Below are 19,425 nucleotides of genomic sequence, written 5' to 3' on the forward strand. Positions count from 1 at the left end.
TGGGTATTGAACTTGAAACCCAGTGTAGTTAGTACTCACCCATCAGAGTAAGAGAGAAAAAGAAAGAAGAAAATGCCATGATTTCAGGTTGGCCATAATTAAAAATGAGCACAATGCTACGGCTCTGGCATGTAAATAGGGTATAATTTTATTTCCTTTTATCTCTTTTTCAAATTCTTCTGTTTTATTGCTGGTGGCAACAAATACATTATCAGTCTTTCTGTCTCTCTTGCCTTCACTGGTGCCCATTTTTATGCTGTGGTATTACCACACAGCAGTAATTGATCTTCTGTGGTGGCTCCTTACATTAGGAAGATATTTCATGTATAATTTACAGACATTTCTTATAGTGGATGATTAGGTTTTTAAAATTAAATAAGAACAGAACAAAAATTGAATATATTGTGACCCTTCAGTGATTTTGTTTAACAATATTTTTGTTAAAATCACTTGCTTTACATTTCTTGTTTTCTACTGGAAATATTAATGTACTTATTATTTTATTATACCTGACTCATATATGTATTAGTCCTTGATGTAATGTTGATTAATATATCTAACATATATTCTACAGACACTTAGGACATTTTAACTTATGTTTTCAATATGGACACAATTTTTCACTACACCTATTTAGGTTCTATCCATTTACAACTTATTTAGTTATAACAAATATTCATTCTGATTAAAGAAACATTTCTTGTGATATAAACCCACATATAAGGAAGGAGATTCTGGTGGTATTGGGCAAATTTTGTAAGTATTTGGATCAAAATTATATCATGTTTTACAGAAGCTACTTTGTTGAATAAACAATTTTATTGATTTGTTGAGCCATTTCTGCCTGTGCCTTAAAAAAAAAAAATGAATGTATCTTATCAGATCTTATCTTACCCTCCACATTAGGATACCCAAGATACCTAGGTCTAGAGGTAAAGACGCCTCTTCTAACCTGGAATTCACATTTAGCTTTTTGTGATAATACAAGATTATGCACAAAATAAGATTATTTCCAACAGTGGTTCTCCTCCCTACCTCTCTCTCTCACCCACTTCTACTTCAAATAGGTCTCTTGTGCACCTGAGAAATCATCACTACGTCCAAGTGGAGCCTGTAGTCTCGGGCTCCTCCCTGGCTCCCAGTTGATGGCTGGTTGGGCAAGTCATTCCCTCCTCTGTAGGACTGAGAGCTTTGGAACTGATTATCTCTAATACCTCCATCCCTTACTTAGTATTCAAGAGCAGAAGCAAAACCGAGAGACTTCTTTAAATGGATTGACTGAGATTTGTGTGCTCTGTTTCCCCTATTTTCTACCTGCCTATACTAAACCAAACCTAAATTATTCTTAGTTGTCATTCTCATATTTACTTCACTCTGAAAATAGGACATATTTTGGAGTTCTATCAGGAAAGTACAAATTCTCCTTTTTTCACTGTGTAAAGAAAATAACATCTCACAAATTTGCTGCTCTAGTTGGGTTCCTGCTGATGGTCTCCTTGGCAGATCTGGAACCCCTTAGGGATTGTGCAGATTCATGAGAAGGCTCACCCAATTAATTATTCCTTCCAACTGAAACATGGTCGGCCAATACCAAAGCCCATTCTAGAACAACAGAAATTTATACTAGCAATTATTTTTTTAAAAAACTTCCTCCATGAAAATACATTGCAAGTTATAGAATGTAAGCAATAGATGCATAGATTTTTCCTGTTCAGAAATTTATTTTATTTTATAGCTCTTTTTCTCATCAGCAATGTATCCAGATATAGATACAACTCACTCTCAAAAGTCAAAATGGTTGCAATAATTAGCAGGAGGGTAGAAAACAATGAACAGATGATCTCAAAGACTGCTTCCATTGGAAAATTTTGTTAAAAAAAATAGAGTGGCATGTCGCCCTTAGCTTTGCCTGTAAAGTAAAACTAATTCTTTTTTCTCTAGAACAAAGATCTCTTTGTCCTCACCTATGGAGCTCTGGTTGCCCAACTGTGTAAAGATTATGAAAAAGATGAAGATGTGAATAAATATTTAGATAAAATGTAAGTAGAAGTCTTGTATTCTCATAGAATGTGCACTTTTTTCTTAACATCCTCTGCCTTTTGTCCACCTGTAAAGACTGCTTGCTCTGCTTTCCCAGCTCTAATATTTCAACAAATCACATTTTAAAGCTGAACATAATTTCTGACAACTGCCATTTGGGTTGTCATAAAGCATAATGTAACAGGAAGGAAACTTTTTTCTATGAAAGTCAAGCATGGAACATTTTCTTTTTAATTAGAAATCATTTCTTTGCTAGTCACGTGTAAGCAAGGGTATGGTAAAACTAAGATTGTTCTTTCAACAATGTGATGGGTCATCAAATTTGATTCTTTCCAGAAGTCTTTTGTTCTAATAAAACTCCTTCTAAAATAAATATATACTTATATAAGTATAGACCATGTATGGAAGGATATGCAAAAAATTAATAATGGCGATTGCCTGAGAGAACTTGGAGACAGGGATTATGGGTAGAAGAGAGGTTTATTTTTTTCCTATGTAGTGTTTTCATTGTTTGAATGCTTATACCATTGTTATGCTTTACTTAAAAATATATTAAAGGGAGAAACCCACTTCTTCCTTTTAAAATAAAGTCCATTCTCCTTGTCTTCATTGATGGAGATTCCTTCTGTACAAATTCAGCCTTTAATTTTCTCAGAATAATTATATGACCATCAGATTATTGCTCAATAATAAAATATCTTTCAACATTTTTGGAACCTCTTAATTATGGATCCTGAAAAGGACTCTAACTGGGCAGTGACTAGAAAACCTGTCCTAAATAGAAGATTTAGTTAGAAAGGTTGAAGGGGAAATCCAGCCTAGTTGAGCATTTTAGGGCTTCTAAAAAGGGCTCGTTGTGTTTTGAGGTGGAAAACAAAAAAGACAACATAAAGGAAAGCTTGAAAGGCTTTTTTTTGGGGGGGGAACCATGGTTTCCCTCCTTTCTATGCTTATTCTTTTTCTATTGGAAAGCTCTTTTTTATTGTTTTGTGTTTATTTTGGTTCACATAACTTATTTTTCATTTCTTCTTAATTAGTCAGGAGTACTTCCCAAGATAGTGTCTGGAATAGTGGGAGTTGCTTAACCTATTTACATTTAAGTCATACTTCAACACGTGATACGGTATTTCTGGAGTACACATCATTTTATGTAGCTTATGTTAAATTCACATTGTTTTGTGAAACAGATATAGAAAATGAAGAAACTCATTTGGCTGACTAAAAAAACATACTTTGATTAGCACTTGGGTGCACAGTTTAACAAATATGAAATATGAATGAAATATTGAAGAATAAATTCTCAGAGTCTGTGGAAAGGCATTGCCTTAAGTAAAGCAATAATTCACATTTGGATTTCTTTAATAGCTTCTGCTGAAAACATCTGACATTTTTAACTCAATATATAAACTATCTACAGAAACATACACTTTGATCAAAGCAAGATGTGTGTGTGTGTGTGGCGTGTATGTATTTGTGTGTGTTATATGTGTATGTGTGTAGTTTGTATCTATGTGTGTGGTATGTATATATGTGCATGTGTATAGTGTGTATATATGTGTGTAATATATATATACATATATGTGTGTGTGTGTGTGTGTGTGTGTATACTTACTGTGCTGACTGTAACATTTTGGCCTTCTATCACCCCTCACTGTCCAAGGCTGTGGATATGCATAGAGATTAGAAAACGCCGGAAACATTTTTTTTTAATTTTTTTTTTAACGTTTATTTATTTTTGAGACAGAGAGAGACAGAGCATGAATGGGGGAGGGTCAAAGAGGGGGAGACACAGAATCCAAAACAGGCTCCAGGCTCTGAGCTGTCAGCACAGAGCCCGACGCGGGGCTCGAACTCACAGACCACGAGATCATGACCTGAGCCCTGAGCCAAAGTCGGCCGCTTAACCGACTGAGCCACCCAGGCGCCCCCGGAAACATTTTTTTAAACGCAGTACAACCATTTCTGTAAGTATATATTCTGTTCTTCAAAAGTTTTTTTTAGTGCGAACTTTCTAGCTAGAATCACAAAACAGTTTTCTCAGAAGGCAAGTAAGCCAAATTGAATATTTCTATCTACTGAGAAATATAGAGTGTCTCATAGACTTAGTGAATTAGTAAGCACTCTGACATTAAATCTGTCTCCCCCAACCACCCAGTTACCGATTATCCCCCCCCCCCCAACTTTTAGGCCCCATGGAACCTAAAATATTCCCTTTACACACCATGCTGTCTTTATCTTGGTGGGCCTTCTATTGTTGTGTTCAAATCATTTCACTTGTCTACGTACATGTGGTTGTGAAATTAAAAGACCAATTTTGTGCCTATTGGTTAGCAAAAGCAGCCTATTCCTTCTTATTTCCACCAGTAAGGTCATATTTCCTCAGCTAGATAGAAAGTTCTCAGGTCTATCTTGTTGAAGGTGTCTGCTCAGCTACATACTCAGCTATAGTATGACATCTCAATAAGATGCTTTCAAAACTGTACTTGAGATACTACCCAATCTATTCATGGTAGGGTAGAGCTAACAGATAATATAAATACTTTCTCCCAAGTCCCATAGGTTCAGTTTCCCTAGAATGAAAAATGAATTTTCTGAACATCACTTTATTTTCTTTTTGCCAAACTTCAGAGTTCTAACTGCAGAAACCTATGCTGGCAACAAAATTGATTTTACTTTTCCCTTCTTCCTCTCCTTCCAGAGCGCATCCTGGATATGCCTGTTCCCTTGCCATGATAACTATGCTAGGAGAAGAATGAACATCTAAGTACCATACCTGTAGCAGACAACAAGTTAGCTAGATCCTCGTTGGTTCCATCACCAGCTATTGATGAGAAAGTTGCCAGTAAGAAACACTAGGCTACAAACACCAACTTCCCTTAACTTTAATCTACACTGTCAAATTTGGGCCAGACATACCTCTTCAGTCTTTTCTGTTTATAGGAAACTAGTTAATATTTCCCAGATAAGTGCTTTGTGTTTCTGTGGTCTGTAAGGCAAATAAAGAGCCTACTGTGAAATAGCCATTAGACTTGTCAAGTTTGCTTTACTTTGTTATTCATTTATGCAAGTGCTAAACCGATGACTCCATTCTCAAACATTGATAGAATTCACTACTTAAATATTATTTTCAGACCACACTCTTTCCTTGACCACAGGGGATATGGCATTGGAACACGGCTGGTGGAAGATTTTTTGGCTCGATCTTGTGTAAGAAGATGCCACAGTTACTCAGAAATTACAGATATAATTGCCCAGGTAAATGCATTTTTTGTCCTTTCAATATGTTTTGAGAAGCTTTGATTTGTCCTCAGTTCTGTGGTTTTCTTCCCTGATTAGATAGGTTCTATCTGTATTCATCACTAGGTGCTAAGAGATTCTGATCGAAAAGAATTTTATTTTGGCACAGGGATAAAGCTATTGTGAACAGAGATAAATGCTTTTAGGCATTTAAGCATCTATAGATTTTTCTGAGCACGTGGTGTGTGTGGAGTGTATGTCCCACACTGGGAAAAATGTTTTGAGAGGTAAACAGAAAGGGAACGTAATAAGGCAACCTCATAATATGCATGCCCCAAATCAATTCCTTTGTATAATCATTTTAGTGCATGGAGGAAGTGGTCTTTGGCTGTCTTATAGAATATTGTTGCAGCCATTTTATTTCCAAAGCAATGTTTTCCCAAGAGAAAAATAAAATTTCTAAGAACCTTTGCAGACCTGATACATGCGAGACAACTTGGAATCACCCAAGACTAGCTCAAATCTCTTAGATATAAGATGATATGGGAAATGCATCCTTAGCCAGATTCCCTTTAATCTGGAAGCCTATGGCTATTAACCTAGGGTTGTTCATTTGTGGGATACATGGAAAAAATACATGGGTATCAGATATTTGTAAGGTTCACCTCTGGGTTCTCACAACAGACCTGTGAATTCAGCCTCGTTCTTTTCTCTCCCAATCCTTAATATTATTGTACATTGTCATACTGACTCTTCATGTGAGTGGCAATAATAGTTTTATATAGTGCTTTGTAATTCTAAATGCAGTTTTACATATTTTTTTTTTGTCTTTCACACTTACATTATCCCTATGAAGTAAGCAGAGTGGGAGTTATTCCCATTTTCCAGATAAGAAAAATGAGTTCCAGAAAGAATATGACAAAAATTGAAGATTAGTATATATTTTAAAAATGTAGGCATTCAAAAAACACAATCCAAATAAAAGATTTTTCCCACTTCTTGTTATAATTACTCTCATTATTTCATGGCTAGTGATCATGTGGTTGAAACTGAAACCCAGGTCTTCCAGTCTCGGTGTGGTGAGTTTATCACACAACTAAACAGTTTAAAAAATTCCCTTTCCATGTTTGCAGAATATAACTAAAGTGATAAAGCAGTAGTTAGAAAAATAAAATAACTTTTCACTAGGGCAAATGTATGGGCAATCCTACAAAAATACTAGATGTTTTAATGGAAAATATTTGTACTATATAAATGTAGATGGTTGTGTTCTATTTCTGTAAGAATGCCATTGGAATTTTGATGAGAATTGCATTGCAAGAACAGATCACTTTGGATAGTATGGACATTTTAACAATATTAAATCTTCCAATCTATGAACATGGGCTGTCATTCCATTTGTTTGTGTTTTGTTTGATTTTTTTCATCAATGCAAGTCTTTCACCTCCTTCAGTTCATTCCTGGGTATTTTATCCTTTTTTGCTGCAATTGTAAATGGAATTGTTTTCTTAATTTCTTTTCTGGGTAGTTCATTGTCAGTATACAGAAACTAATTTTATGTTGGTTTTGTATCCTGCAACTTTGCTGAAATCATTTCTTAATTCTAACAGCTTTTTTGGTGGAATATTTAGGGGTTTCTTGCATTTAAGATTGTATCATCTGTGAAAAGAGATAATTTTACTTTTCTCTTTCCAATTTGTATGCCTTCTATTTCTTTTTCTAGCCTAACTACTCTAGCTAGGACTTCCAGCACTAAGTTGAGTAGAAATGGTGAGAGGAGGCATCCTTATCTTGTTCCTGATCTTAGAGGAAAAGCTTCCCGTTTTCTACCATTGACTATGGCAATGGGGAAAAATTGTCTTCAATAAATGGTGCTGGGAAAACTGACTATCCACATGCAAAAGAATGGAATTAGACCCTTACACCATACATAAAAATGAACTGAAATGGATTAAAATGTAAACATAAAACCCAAAACTGTAAAACTCCTAGAACAAAATAGGGGGGAAGTTTCATGACATTAGTCTTGGCATGATTTTATGGATATGACATCAAAAAGCACAGGCAACAAAAACAAAACAAGGAAGTGAGACTACATCAAACTGAAAAGCTTCTGCACAGGAAATGATCAACAGTGAAAAGGCAACCATGGAATAAAAGAAAATATTTGCAAACCAAATATCTAATAAGGGGTTAATGCCCAAAATATGTAAGGAACTCCTGTAACTCTAGTTTAAAAAACTAGTAACTGAGTTAAGAAATAAGCGAGGAACTTGACTAGATATTTTCTCCAAAAAAAAGACATTCAAATGGCCAGCAGGTATACATAAAAATGCTCAAAGTCACTTACCATCAGGGAAATGCAAATCAAAACCACACTATCACCTCACCTCACCTCACCTCAGGTATATATTTGCATTTATAATATTTATATTTATATTTATATGCAACAAGTTTTGGGGAAGACGTGAAGATATTGGAACCCTCCACACCATTAGTGGGAATTCAAAATGGTGTAGCCACTATGGAAAACAGTTTGAAAGTTCCTCAAAAATTAAAAATAGAATTGCCGTAAGGCCTGCCAGTCCCACTTCTGGGTACTTGTCCCCCCAAAAATTGAAACCAGGATCTTGAAGAGATTTTAGCACCCTTATATTCATTGCATCGGTATTCACAATAGCCAAGATGTGGAAAAAAACCTAAAAGGCAATTGACAGATGACTAGATTTAAAAAAATGTGGTATATACATACAATGGCATACTACCCAGTCTTTAAAACAAAAAAAGAGAGAGAGATTCTGCAAGTGAAACAACATGGTCGAAGCCAGACACAGAAAGACAAGCACTGCCTGATTCCACTTAGGTGACGTATCTAAAATATTCAAATTCATAGAATCAAAGAGGGGAATGATGGTTGCCAGGGGCTGGAGGAGGAGGAAATGCGGAGTTACTAACTAATGGGCACAAAGTGTCAGTCAAGCAAGATGAATGAGCTCTAGAGATCTGTGGTACAACATTTTACCCATAGTCAACAATAATATATTGTACACTTATAAATGTATTAAGAGGGTAGATCTCGTGTTAAGTGTTCTGATTTCAATTTTTAAAAAGCTTAGAAGAAAGAGATCTGTTTGATATAAAACTAAGAACGTATACAACATCCACTTTCCAAATATGTTTCCTCTAAACTTTTTGTATGTTTCTGATGTCCTGTAAATTCTTATCTGCTCTCCATCCTCAACAAACTGGGAAAAAACCCACTCCACTCCTATGCAAGATTCCTTCTTTTCAATGAAGACAATATTTCATCACCCTTACCCTTCTCTGGTGCAGAGGGGTTGTCTCCTGGCCTTTGCAGTTTCCTTCCAGGGCCCAATTTTCTCTCTCTTAATCATTTTCACTTCTACAGCAAAATGTTCTCTTACATGTGGGAATGATGTCACCCAATTCAGAAGCTTTTTAACGCAGAGGAAGGGGCAGAACTTAGTTACATGCTTGCCCACTGATGCTTTGCTTATAATTAGCAGCTTTCATTAAAAGGTCTGGCCTTCAGCAGCATTATCTCATTAATCCTTGTAAACTCTCCCGAGGGGAGGCAGGTGTCAAATGTTACAGAGTAGTTTTAGAGAGAAGTGGAGCAAGGTCAGAAGAAATTTACCACAGTCTTATGGCCAGGGAGCATTGCAGGGTCAGGATTAGAACCTAAACCCTGTGATTTTTGTTTGGCTGCAGGCTCAGACAGACCATGCCTTTATACAGAACACCATCCTCATCCTCGCGCGGACTCAGCGTCTGAACAATTAGCTTTAGGCCCCAAAGTGCGCCATCTAGTGGTCTGAAAAGAAATCCCATGGCAGGCCAAATCACTGCTCGAAAAAGTCTGTAATCAGGCCTTATATTTTACATAAAAAAGAGATGCCAGGCTAATTCTAAAGTCACATTCCTGCAACATCAAAATGCATCCATTTTTAAAATATGATTTTATCATATACAAGTTACTTTTGTGGTGATTGCCTCAGTACTTCACACTTCAATTAAGACATATAATTTATAAAAATTGCCAGCAGCGTTGCAACATGATATTGCAAAACTTTAATGATACAGTGTCTTTCTTTAGAAAAGCTCAAAGTAGTTGCCACTTATTATTTCTTCCCCTTACAAGAGTCCTGTGAAGTAAAAACGGTATCTATCATTAGCCACATTTGACTGATGATGTAATTCAGATTTAGGATGATGTCGTCGCCAGTTACATAGTCATAAAAGCCAGCTTACAATTTAATTTTTCTGAAAAAGAGGGAGAGAGAGAGAGAGAAGCAAACCATAAGAGACTCTTAAAGATACAGAACAAACTGAGGATAGCTGGAGGGGAGGTGGGTTGGAGGCTGGGCCAAAGGAGTGAAGATTAAGAAGATTAAGAAGATTAAGGAAAGCGCTTGTGATGAGCACTGGGTGTTGTACGTAAGTGATGAGTCACTGAATTCTACTCCTGAAACCTATGCTGCACTGTATGTTAACTAACTAGAATTTAAACAAAAATTTGAAAAGAAACAAAGAATTTTTCTGATCTTATTCTAGTGCTTTTACCAAAAATTGTTTCTTTAAAATGTACTTTAGAAGATTTTCTCCTGTTATGACGGCTGTTCTGAGAAAACTGAAAATGTGGAATTTGCAGTAGAGTTAACATGGCCGATTTTAGTTGTAGTGATGAAACATTGGAGCGTTTAAGTGTAATCTAACAGGCATAAATCTCTCAGTTTATTATGAAAGCAAGGCAAAAATACAGTTGTACCTTACTCTGGTCTAAGGTCTAAAACACATTTCCTTAGTTATGCAAAAATATATTTCATGGTTTCCAAATACATTCATGACAAATGTTTTATTATTAAGAGAAGTGAATTAGAGATTAATTTAATCCTTTACTTTTTTAATGTTTATTTATTTACTTTTGACAGAAAGAGAGAGAGAGAGAAACACAGAATCTGAAGCAGGCTCCAGGCTCCAGGCTCCGGGCTGTCAGCACAGAGCCCAACACAGGGCTAGAAGCCACAAACCATTAGACCATGACCTGAGCCAAACTCAGACGCTTAACTGACTGAGCCACCTGGATGCCCCAAAACTTAATCCTTTAAAGTCAAGATGATCATAAAGTTTACACTTGACAAGAGATATTATTATAACGTTCCCTTTGAAAAGTCACTTAAACACAAGAAGCTCTAATCCATCATCAGATGTAGAGCAATAGTCTAACCATATCCAGTGCAGTCGAGATTGAAAGATAAGGAGCCACATCCTACTCAGCCACATTCCCAGTGTGTGACCCTTAGCAAGTCATGTTGCCAGTCTGAACCTCAGCTTCCATATTTATCAGGTGGGACCTCTTACAGCTGCGGTTTTTCAGATTTTCAGGCTTTGCTTTCCCTCACCAAAATCTGGATGTGGAACTAGAATCATAAATAGCTGAGTGTGCTGGGTGTAGCTTCCAAAGCCTCCCTCAGAACATCCATACCGTCTAGTTATTGATGGTGTTTACAACTGCTTGGCTTAGCACAAACTCTGCCCATCAAAGCTGGGAAAGCTTTTTACTGTTAGGTCAGTGTCATCATGATGTCATTATAAAGGGTAGAAGGAATTGATAATTTTTCAGGATAAACATCACATCAGGGGTGTTGTCACAGTAAGAGGAAATTTTTAGAGAAAAATATATAATATGTAAAAAATATAAAAAGACTTGTAAAACTTGAAATTCCGATCCTTAGGTCAAAAAATTGAACCCTGATATATTGTCCTTGGAAATTCTGAAAAGTGAAAATGAGATCTTTTCCTTTTAATACTATAAATTGAAATTTACCTTAATTAAATAATGTGTGCAATGATTTTTTTTGGTGAGTGATAGAAAATCAATGAAATAATTGAAAGGAAGCATTCATAGGAGGCAATAGAAGTAAGAATGCCTAAAGCAGGGAGGGAAATCTAAATGGTGAATGTTGTAAGCACAAACTCTAAGGCAAAAGGCTTAGGAATATAAATATAATCCAGAGGAACTCGAATGGCAGAAGGATGTTTTTTAACTGGACGATCATTTTATTTAAAGAAATTGGTTCATTTAAGATTAGAGTTGAGGCTATACAGAAAGGTTTTGGTAAATCGTACTGGCCTTCTTTCTTTTATCTTGCTTCTGATCTGAATGCACAAAACCACCAAGTCTGCATCTATGCAAGTAATTCAAATATTTTGAAGCATAAAGCTCCCGAGCCAGTTCAGAATGGTGGCGGCTCCACGGCAATCTCCAATACAGATTTGTACTCAGAAGCACTGATGTTTTGCTTCTATGGGGACATACAAATGACTTTATTAGACACTTCCAGAGGGGTGTGCCATGGCTGGGAAGGTGGATCAGTGAAGGCCCCATCAGGAGACAGAAACCACACAATCATTTCAATAAGGAAGGTTTAACATGAAACGTTATTAACTATTTATAGGGTACTAGCTACTAAGAAAGGAGAAAATGCTAAAGAATATCCTGGTGCTGAGAGAGAATACCCAAAGAAAAAACACACTTTGAAGAGGGTCTCTCTTCCCAAGGCTGAGGTTCAAACATCTTTGGCGACATGTGATTGCAGCCTGTGGATGCTGAAAAAGGCCTCTGCGTTGTCAGGCTGAGATGGGTGGGTAGGGAATTATGGATCAAAACCAGTGAGCAGAAATCCCCCACTGGGGTGAAGGTGGACTGAGGCTGGCAGTGAGGAAACCTTGAAATCATGGCCAGAACTGAGAAGCGAGTGCCACTGGGTATATACGAAGCACTACCAGTCACCGTTTCCTGTAGAAGGAAACCAAGAAAAGGTGCCCCAGAGCCAGGAAGAGAAGTCTGTCCTCCCGCTGCATCCCTAGAGACCCTTCTACTGGCAAACGAGAAATGTTTGTGAGATCTATCTCCAGCATCACAAGCAGGACAATGATGAGTCGGTTTGGAGCCAAGAGGCAATAATCTGACAACCAGCACAGAAGGCATGAGTCAGTAGGATTGTTACATACATTTCCATGGCTGTTGTTTACTTTGGTGGCCTCACGTTTGACCCATCCAAAAGGCTTGTGCACCCAGGAACTATTCTTCTAAGAAGCTGGCCAGTGGAAGGGAGATGTGATGAGAAGGGAAGCTGCATCCTTCTCCCAACAGGGTGCTGTCAGCTTTTTGCAAATGGGGATGCAAAACAGACTGAAGAGCATCATTTTCAATATGCAAACATCTGAAATGAAGACTTTCCATTAAAACACTGAAAGTTATTAAATACAGCCACTGGTTCATTACGAATTTCTCTCTAGCCAGATCTGTTCTCCCTCCCATAACTATGAAATCTACTCTCTCCATTTATTAGTGCTAAAAGTGCCATTAAATGACATTGTGGGCCAAGGACCCAGAACACGACTGCCTAATAACTTGTGCTCTCTTCTCTAGAAGTCCAAAGAAGTGAGATGCAAGGCACAATGGTGGATTGGCACTTCAGCTGCCACCCAGTGAAAGGTGTAACGGGGTTTAGACTTACCCGCTGTGTTAGGGCTTCATAAGCTTCAAATGGACCAGGTCCATTTTCTGAAATGTGCCAAAGGTGAAACTTAGTTTTCTTTGTAGGAGGCAGGAGTTGCAATCACAATGAGTAAACAAACATGACAGAACAACTTTGGAAAGGTAAGGGAATCCAGGAGTATCCTTACCTAGAACATTTTTATTGTGAAAAAAAGAGCCACATAAGTCTGAATTTTAGCTTAATGTTTTAGTCTGTGAAACACAATTTTATTGTGTTTTGTGCCTGCTGATCTTCCAAGAATTTGCTCTTGACCAGCTTTTTTTTTTTTTTTGGTATATATTTCTATTCTCCATCTAACCGGAGCCAAAGTATTTTACAAAGAATGGAAATAATGTAGAGTTTTCTTGGGTTACTTTGATTTGACACTTGAGTGAAGTTATCTTTCATCTCTGGAAATTTTTATTTCCCCATCCTGTCTGTAAGCTTTTCAAAGGGAGGGATAATTTCAAACATTCTTGGGGTTTGGCCCACGGTGCCATGGCAAACCAGTACATTGTAGACATTCATTAAGAATTGTCTAAATGAATTTGGAAAATATTTTAGATCTTTTCCCTCATGTGCACACTGCTGCTTCTCCTATTCTGTCCAGGAGAGGGCAGTGGTCCACATTCATCTCCAAATTAAAGCCTGCCTTCCATCCTGCCCTGATTTCTACCACCTGCAGAAGCTCTCTTACTTCAAGCAATATTTATCACATACAAAATCCAGCGCTGTACTGGGTGTCATATGTGACTGATGGATCACGGGAATCTGCTCCTGAAGCCAAGACTACACTGTATGTTAGCTAACTTAACAATAAATTATTGAAAGAAAGAAAGAAAGAAAGAGGCACATTAAGCCACAAACTTGAAAGAAAGAAAGAAAGAAAGAAAGAGAAAATCCAGTGCTCCAAAAGTGCCTGTGGCTCACCATAACCAATTTACAATAAAAAGATTAGAAGTGCCATGGGATCCTGGACAGGAAAATATTCTCATTAAATAATAGACAGTGAACTCATTTTGATAATTTTATTGAAAGTTTCATCCCTTCCCCCCACCCTGCTTACTTATATGACTGTAGAAAGTTTCAGGAGAAGGGAGAGATCCAGTCTTGCCCCTTTGAGGTCGATTGTGATTGCAAAATGCAAGCACTAAATAGATAATCAAATCATTAGAGATTACATTTTACATAATTTACTCAACAGGCATCTATCACTTCCAGTTTATTATGAGGGCAAATAAAAAGTACAGTTATACCTTTCTCTAGTATAAAATCTAAAAAACGTCTCCTTAGTTGCACACACAAAAAATATACTTTCTAAACCCATTTATAAGATTTCATTAAGAGAAGTTAAAGATAAAATTGAGCATTTAAGTAAATCATTTCCATTTATTATAGAAAGTATTTGAAATGTATCCTAAAACTCATCATAAAGCCAAAAATTGTGTTGAATGTTTGGGTTATGTCAGGTCATAGTGGTTGATTGTAATGATATTCTGGGACACACCAGCTAGGCCCCATGGAAAAGCAGAAATCGGGAAATCCCTCAGTCTACCCTGTCATGTCAGTAGCAGGTATCTGTGGTTCCCTCCTCCGGTCCTCGTCATTTTGGTGACTCAACTATTCTATGCTGATTTTTCTCTTCAGCTACCTGCTAACATCTCTCTATTCTTTATCTTCTCTCCACCTGAGTGACTGCTGCCTCAGGACTTCTCCTTACCCTCTTTTAGTCTTTCCCTTCTGGGTGTGTCTTCTGTGAGTCTCTGTGTCTCATATTCAAAGTCCCAAAAAGAGCCTCTAACTTGTCTTCTGTGAGTACAGACTTCATGGCACGCGTCTTCTGTGGCCAAGCTGTGGACTGAGTGCCCAGGCTCTCAGATGCCCATCCTAGTCCATTATCTGTGATCCGAATGGCAGTGTAATGAGACACAGAGTCTGGCCATCCTAGAGAGCCCTCCAAGAAGGGGGTTGGGGTACGAAAAACGTTCTGAGATTTCCCCAAATGGGGCAAAGCAATTGGCAAAGACCATATTCTTCCTGTCTAGGAAATTAGCAACATTTATTTATGAGTCTTACTTTACCTATGAACCCTGTGCTTGTGTTATTTGTCTTACTGATGCTGGTGTTTGTTTTCCTTTATTCCAGAGGCCAGAATTCCTGTATAGAAGAGTATAGCTGGCTCCATTTAGCATGCTAACTATGAGGTATTGAAATAGAGAGAATTGTCTTTGTTATGTATTTTGCAGATAATAAGTAAGCAAACTTAAAAAAAATGCATCCTCTGAGAAGATATCTGAGCCAAAACACATTATTTGTTGAAAGTAAATATTTTAGACCATTAGCAAGAATGGGGCAGAGGGTGGGGGGGTAGGTACATTTCTCAGAACGGTAAATTCAGAGGGAAGCTTCAGTGGATGGGAGCCAGCCAGATTCTCCTAAGCAAAATGATGTTGTGCTACAACAGACAGTATTAGGTTTCCTTTTGAATTTATTCTAAAGGAACCAATCATAAAAGTTTGTTCTGGTCCTCTAATCCCATGGGGCTTTTGCTTTTGTTTCTTTTTCTAAATCTTTTTCAGTTCCTTCTCTTGGCATTCTCTGTCTTTTCAGAAAATGTTACCAGAGATGACCTGATTTTTTATGTGAATAGGAAAACTGCCCAGGTGAAATTAACTTGAACCAGGCCATGCAAGACAGAGACATCAGCATATCTTAGGTTTTTTCTTTCTCTTAAAAACAAAACAAAACAGGTTTTATTCCTTATGCTTCTGTGTTTTACTTTCCCTCCATTCTTTTTCCAGATTGTATTTGGCTCCCTCCATTTTCTAAACAATGTACACGTTTAAAAGGAATACTTTCCCTAAAAGGCCTATTTCACAGTTCTGGGTGTAAGCCTAAGTGTAATGCACCCAGTACAATGCACAACACTTGAATTGTGTCAACATCCTGATTCTATGCACAAAATCAGGAGACTTTTCTCAGTCCTTTGAATGTTTTGGGTTTTTTTTAACCAGGATATTAGATCTCAGTTTTAAAGTTGCCTCCATTCCCACCCCCCCTTTCCCCCTCCCCCGCCCGCCAACCCCCCACACCCCCGACACACTCTCCTCCTTCCTACACACAATTTACTTGAAGGGATAGACTAAAAAATGCAGCCTGAATGGCATAGAACGGAGGGGAAACCTGGAACCTTTTTATTATTAGGCAACCCCTGCCCTTTGTTAAAATCTCTCATTGATGTGGAGGTCAGGTTTTTGCTCATGATCCTCTCAAAGGTGACTCATCTCATCAAGGCTGGGAGCACTTCACAGCCCCTGTCTCGCTGTCAGCATCACTCCGTGATATGCCCTGGCTCAGCCTTCTGCCTTCCAGGACACGGAATGGAAGCTTTGTGCTCCCTACACAGATGCTCATGGAGGGGAACTTCCCTTCAGCTCAGATCTGCTCCACCTTAGGCAACTCAACGCTGTGGGCAAGATAATCTCCAGACAACCTGGATAATCTGGGGCGAGAAGAGAGGAGAGGGTGGAGGGAGGCTACCACTGGTTTCACCTACCTCAGACACCCTATAGTTGTGACTGTCAGTTCAAAGATATGCCCCCACCATCCTAAAGTATTGAGGTGTCTTGCCACTGTTTTATACTAGAATAATCTGTAAATAGATGTTTGAGAAGGTGGCCATGATTGTATGTGCATCCCACCTCCACCAGAAAATTGAAGTGGGAAACTGAGGTACTGGAATGGCAGAGTCCTCACAGTCTAGGTTGGATTTGGGACCCAGGCATCCTTCACCATGTGACCTGTGTGGGGAGCTGATGGGGTGAGGAGAAAATGAGTGAAGAGCTCAGTAATTAATCCAAAGGGTCTGGACGGAACTGGAGAGTGAGTGTTCACAGGCGACAGGACACAACTGGAGACCAGGTCAGTAAGAGCACTTCCCAGTGCGGTTCTGGGGGGGGCTGGATCCTAAGGGTAAAGCACGGTAGGTGCCTTCGCCCTCAACACCTTCCCAGGATTCCTGTTCCTTTTCATCCTTCAACTGAACAATGGAAGCTAATCAGACTAAGCCTAAATAGAACATCTTTCTTTGCTTTTTTTTTTAATTTAAATTCAAGTTAGTGAACATATAATGTAATAATAATTCCAGGAATAGAATTTAGTGGTTCATCACGTACTTATAACACCCAGTGATCCTCACAACAAGTGCCTTCCTTAATGAACCTCACCCGTTTAGCCCAGCCCCCCACCCAACACCCCACCATTTAGCCTAGCCCCCCACCCAACACCCCACCAGCAACCCTCAGTTTGTTCTCTGTATTTAAGAGTCTCTTATGGTTTATCTCCCTCTCTGTTTTTATCTAATTTTTCCTTCCCTTCCCTCATGTTCATCTCTTTTGTTTCTTAAATTCCACATATGAGTGAAATCATATGATATTTATCTTTCTCTGACTTATTTCACTTAGCATAATACACCCTAGTTCCATCCATGTTGTTGCAAGATTTCATTCTTTTTCATCGCTCAGTAATATTCCATTGTATATATATATACTACATCTTCTTTATCCATTCATCAGTTGATGGACATTTGGGCTCTTTCCATACTTTGGCTATTGTTGATAGTGCTGCTATAAACATTGGGGTGCATGTGCCCCTTCCAATCAGCACTCCTTTATCCTTTGAACAAATGCCTCGTAGTACAATTGCTGGTTCATAGTATATTTATTTTTAATTTTTTGAGGAACTTCCATACTGTTTTTCAAAGTGGCTGCACCAGTCTGCATTCCCACCAGCAGTGCAAAAGTGTTCCTCTTTCTCTGCATCTTTGCCAACATCAGTCATTGCCTGAGTTGTTAATTTTAGCCACGCTGAGAGGTGTGAGGTGGTATCTCATTGTGGTTTTGATTTGTATTTCCCTGATGAGGAGTGACGTTGAGCATCGTTTCATGTGTCTGTTGGCCATCTGGATGTCTTCTTTGGAAAAGTGTCTATTCATGTCTTCTGCTCATTTCTTCACTGGATTATTTGTTTTTTGGGTGTTGGCTTTGATCAGTTCTTTATAGATTTTGGATACTAGCCCTTTATCTGATATTTCATTTGCAAATATCTTCTCCCATTCCATCGCATTCTAGATATAGAATCTGTTAATCTTTGCTATTAATTACTATTTTTCAAAGGCTAACTCACAAGTTAGTGTTAAGGGCCTATGGAATTGCTTTACTTTTTCCACTTTTTCCAACATATGATATGAAAATAAGTGGGAGCCCTTGGTAAACAGGGATTGAATTCCATGGAAGTCACAGCACAACACCACACAACATTCCAGAGAAGGCTGGCCTTACAGCTAGCTGAATGTCAGGCCGTTTTCCTACTGAGTAACATTTGTGAGCAGAAAAGGAGTAGAAAAAAATTAAATGGAAAGAAAAACTCTTTATAGTCATAAAATTCTCCGTATTTAAAAAGCAGTTAATATTAACAGCAAAAGGAACTCATCAAGTATTTTGAGAAATCTTCCCATTTGGGCCAGAAATCTAGCAGATGGATTATTAAAACTAATAAACTTGCCTAAAGAAATATAACCATTTAAGCTTAATTCTCTTCTCTGAGTAGGCAAGAACTGCCTTACATAAACACCCACACACTCCATCTATTCCCCTTTGGACCCCTGGGAGGGGTGAAAGAAGAAAAGTGTAGGAAGTTTTCTTTTGTGGAAAAGCATGTGTGCATAACCACAAGGTCTGTGGATTCTGCAGACTGATCAGGCCTAACCCAGCAGACCACATACTCGCAGCAGCATTCCAATACGAAAGCAGGGCACCTGCAGGGAAATTACCCATCAGTTTTTATTATGACTACATTTGTGTTGTATTCTTTTTCCTTTAGTCACAGGGAAGTGTCTCTGAAGGCTCAATTGTCAGTAAATTCTGCAAGTTATCCCCCCTTACCTGTGAATGTCCATCGCCCAGTTCTGTTTATGATCAGGTCTTATAGGAAATCTGGCTGTCTCTAGGCGTCTTACCTCCTTGGCACTATTACCAAAGATGCTCCAGGGGAAAGTTATCAATGTTCCAGATATCTCAGCACATGAAAATCTAGGCTGTCTTAACTTTCCATTGGAGAGTCTTTGTTTTCTTTTTCTTAACTCATTTGGATAAGATTCACGAGAGCCTCACTTATGAAACAAACCAAAGCGTGTGCATTGAAAATAGCATTAGTGTCGGGAGCATTTCGTTACTGTAACTATCGACAATGAAATTTCTTACCAGGAGATGAAAGCTGCTGAGGAAATACTCTGGGACCCCAAACCTCAAAGGCTAAAGCAAGGTCCATCTGAGCCTAAGAATTCAGAGACACTAGGGAAGACATTCACGCTCTGGGGCCTCCCTGCTTAGTGCATTCTTGTCAGAAGAAAGATTTTGTCCAAACTTGCCCGGACCTCTCAGTGATGCTCCAGGGTAATGACTCTCAATCCTTATTGCCCTACAGAATCGCCTACAGCTTTTCCAAAACAAAACAAAACAACAACAAAACAAAACAAAACAGATGCCCAGGCCCCACTTTTGACCTATTGAGTGGGGTCTCTGGA

General features: G+C 38.2%; 1 protein-coding gene across 1 annotated transcript in view; it reads left to right on the top strand.

The window, feature by feature from the left end:
- TRAPPC3L (trafficking protein particle complex subunit 3L) overlaps positions 1–19,425 on the top strand; it is a 42,151-nt gene that overhangs the window by 1,285 nt on the left and 21,441 nt on the right. Inside the window, exons 2-3 of the mRNA XM_053222348.1 lie at positions 1,942–2,039; positions 5,196–5,295. Coding sequence (XP_053078323.1) covers positions 1,942–2,039; positions 5,196–5,295 — 198 coding nt within the window. The remainder of the gene's footprint in view (positions 1–1,941; positions 2,040–5,195; positions 5,296–19,425) is intronic.

Source organism: Acinonyx jubatus, chromosome B2 (genome assembly GCF_027475565.1).
Source record: "Acinonyx jubatus isolate Ajub_Pintada_27869175 chromosome B2, VMU_Ajub_asm_v1.0, whole genome shotgun sequence".
Classification (NCBI taxonomy): Eukaryota; Metazoa; Chordata; class Mammalia; order Carnivora; family Felidae; genus Acinonyx; species Acinonyx jubatus.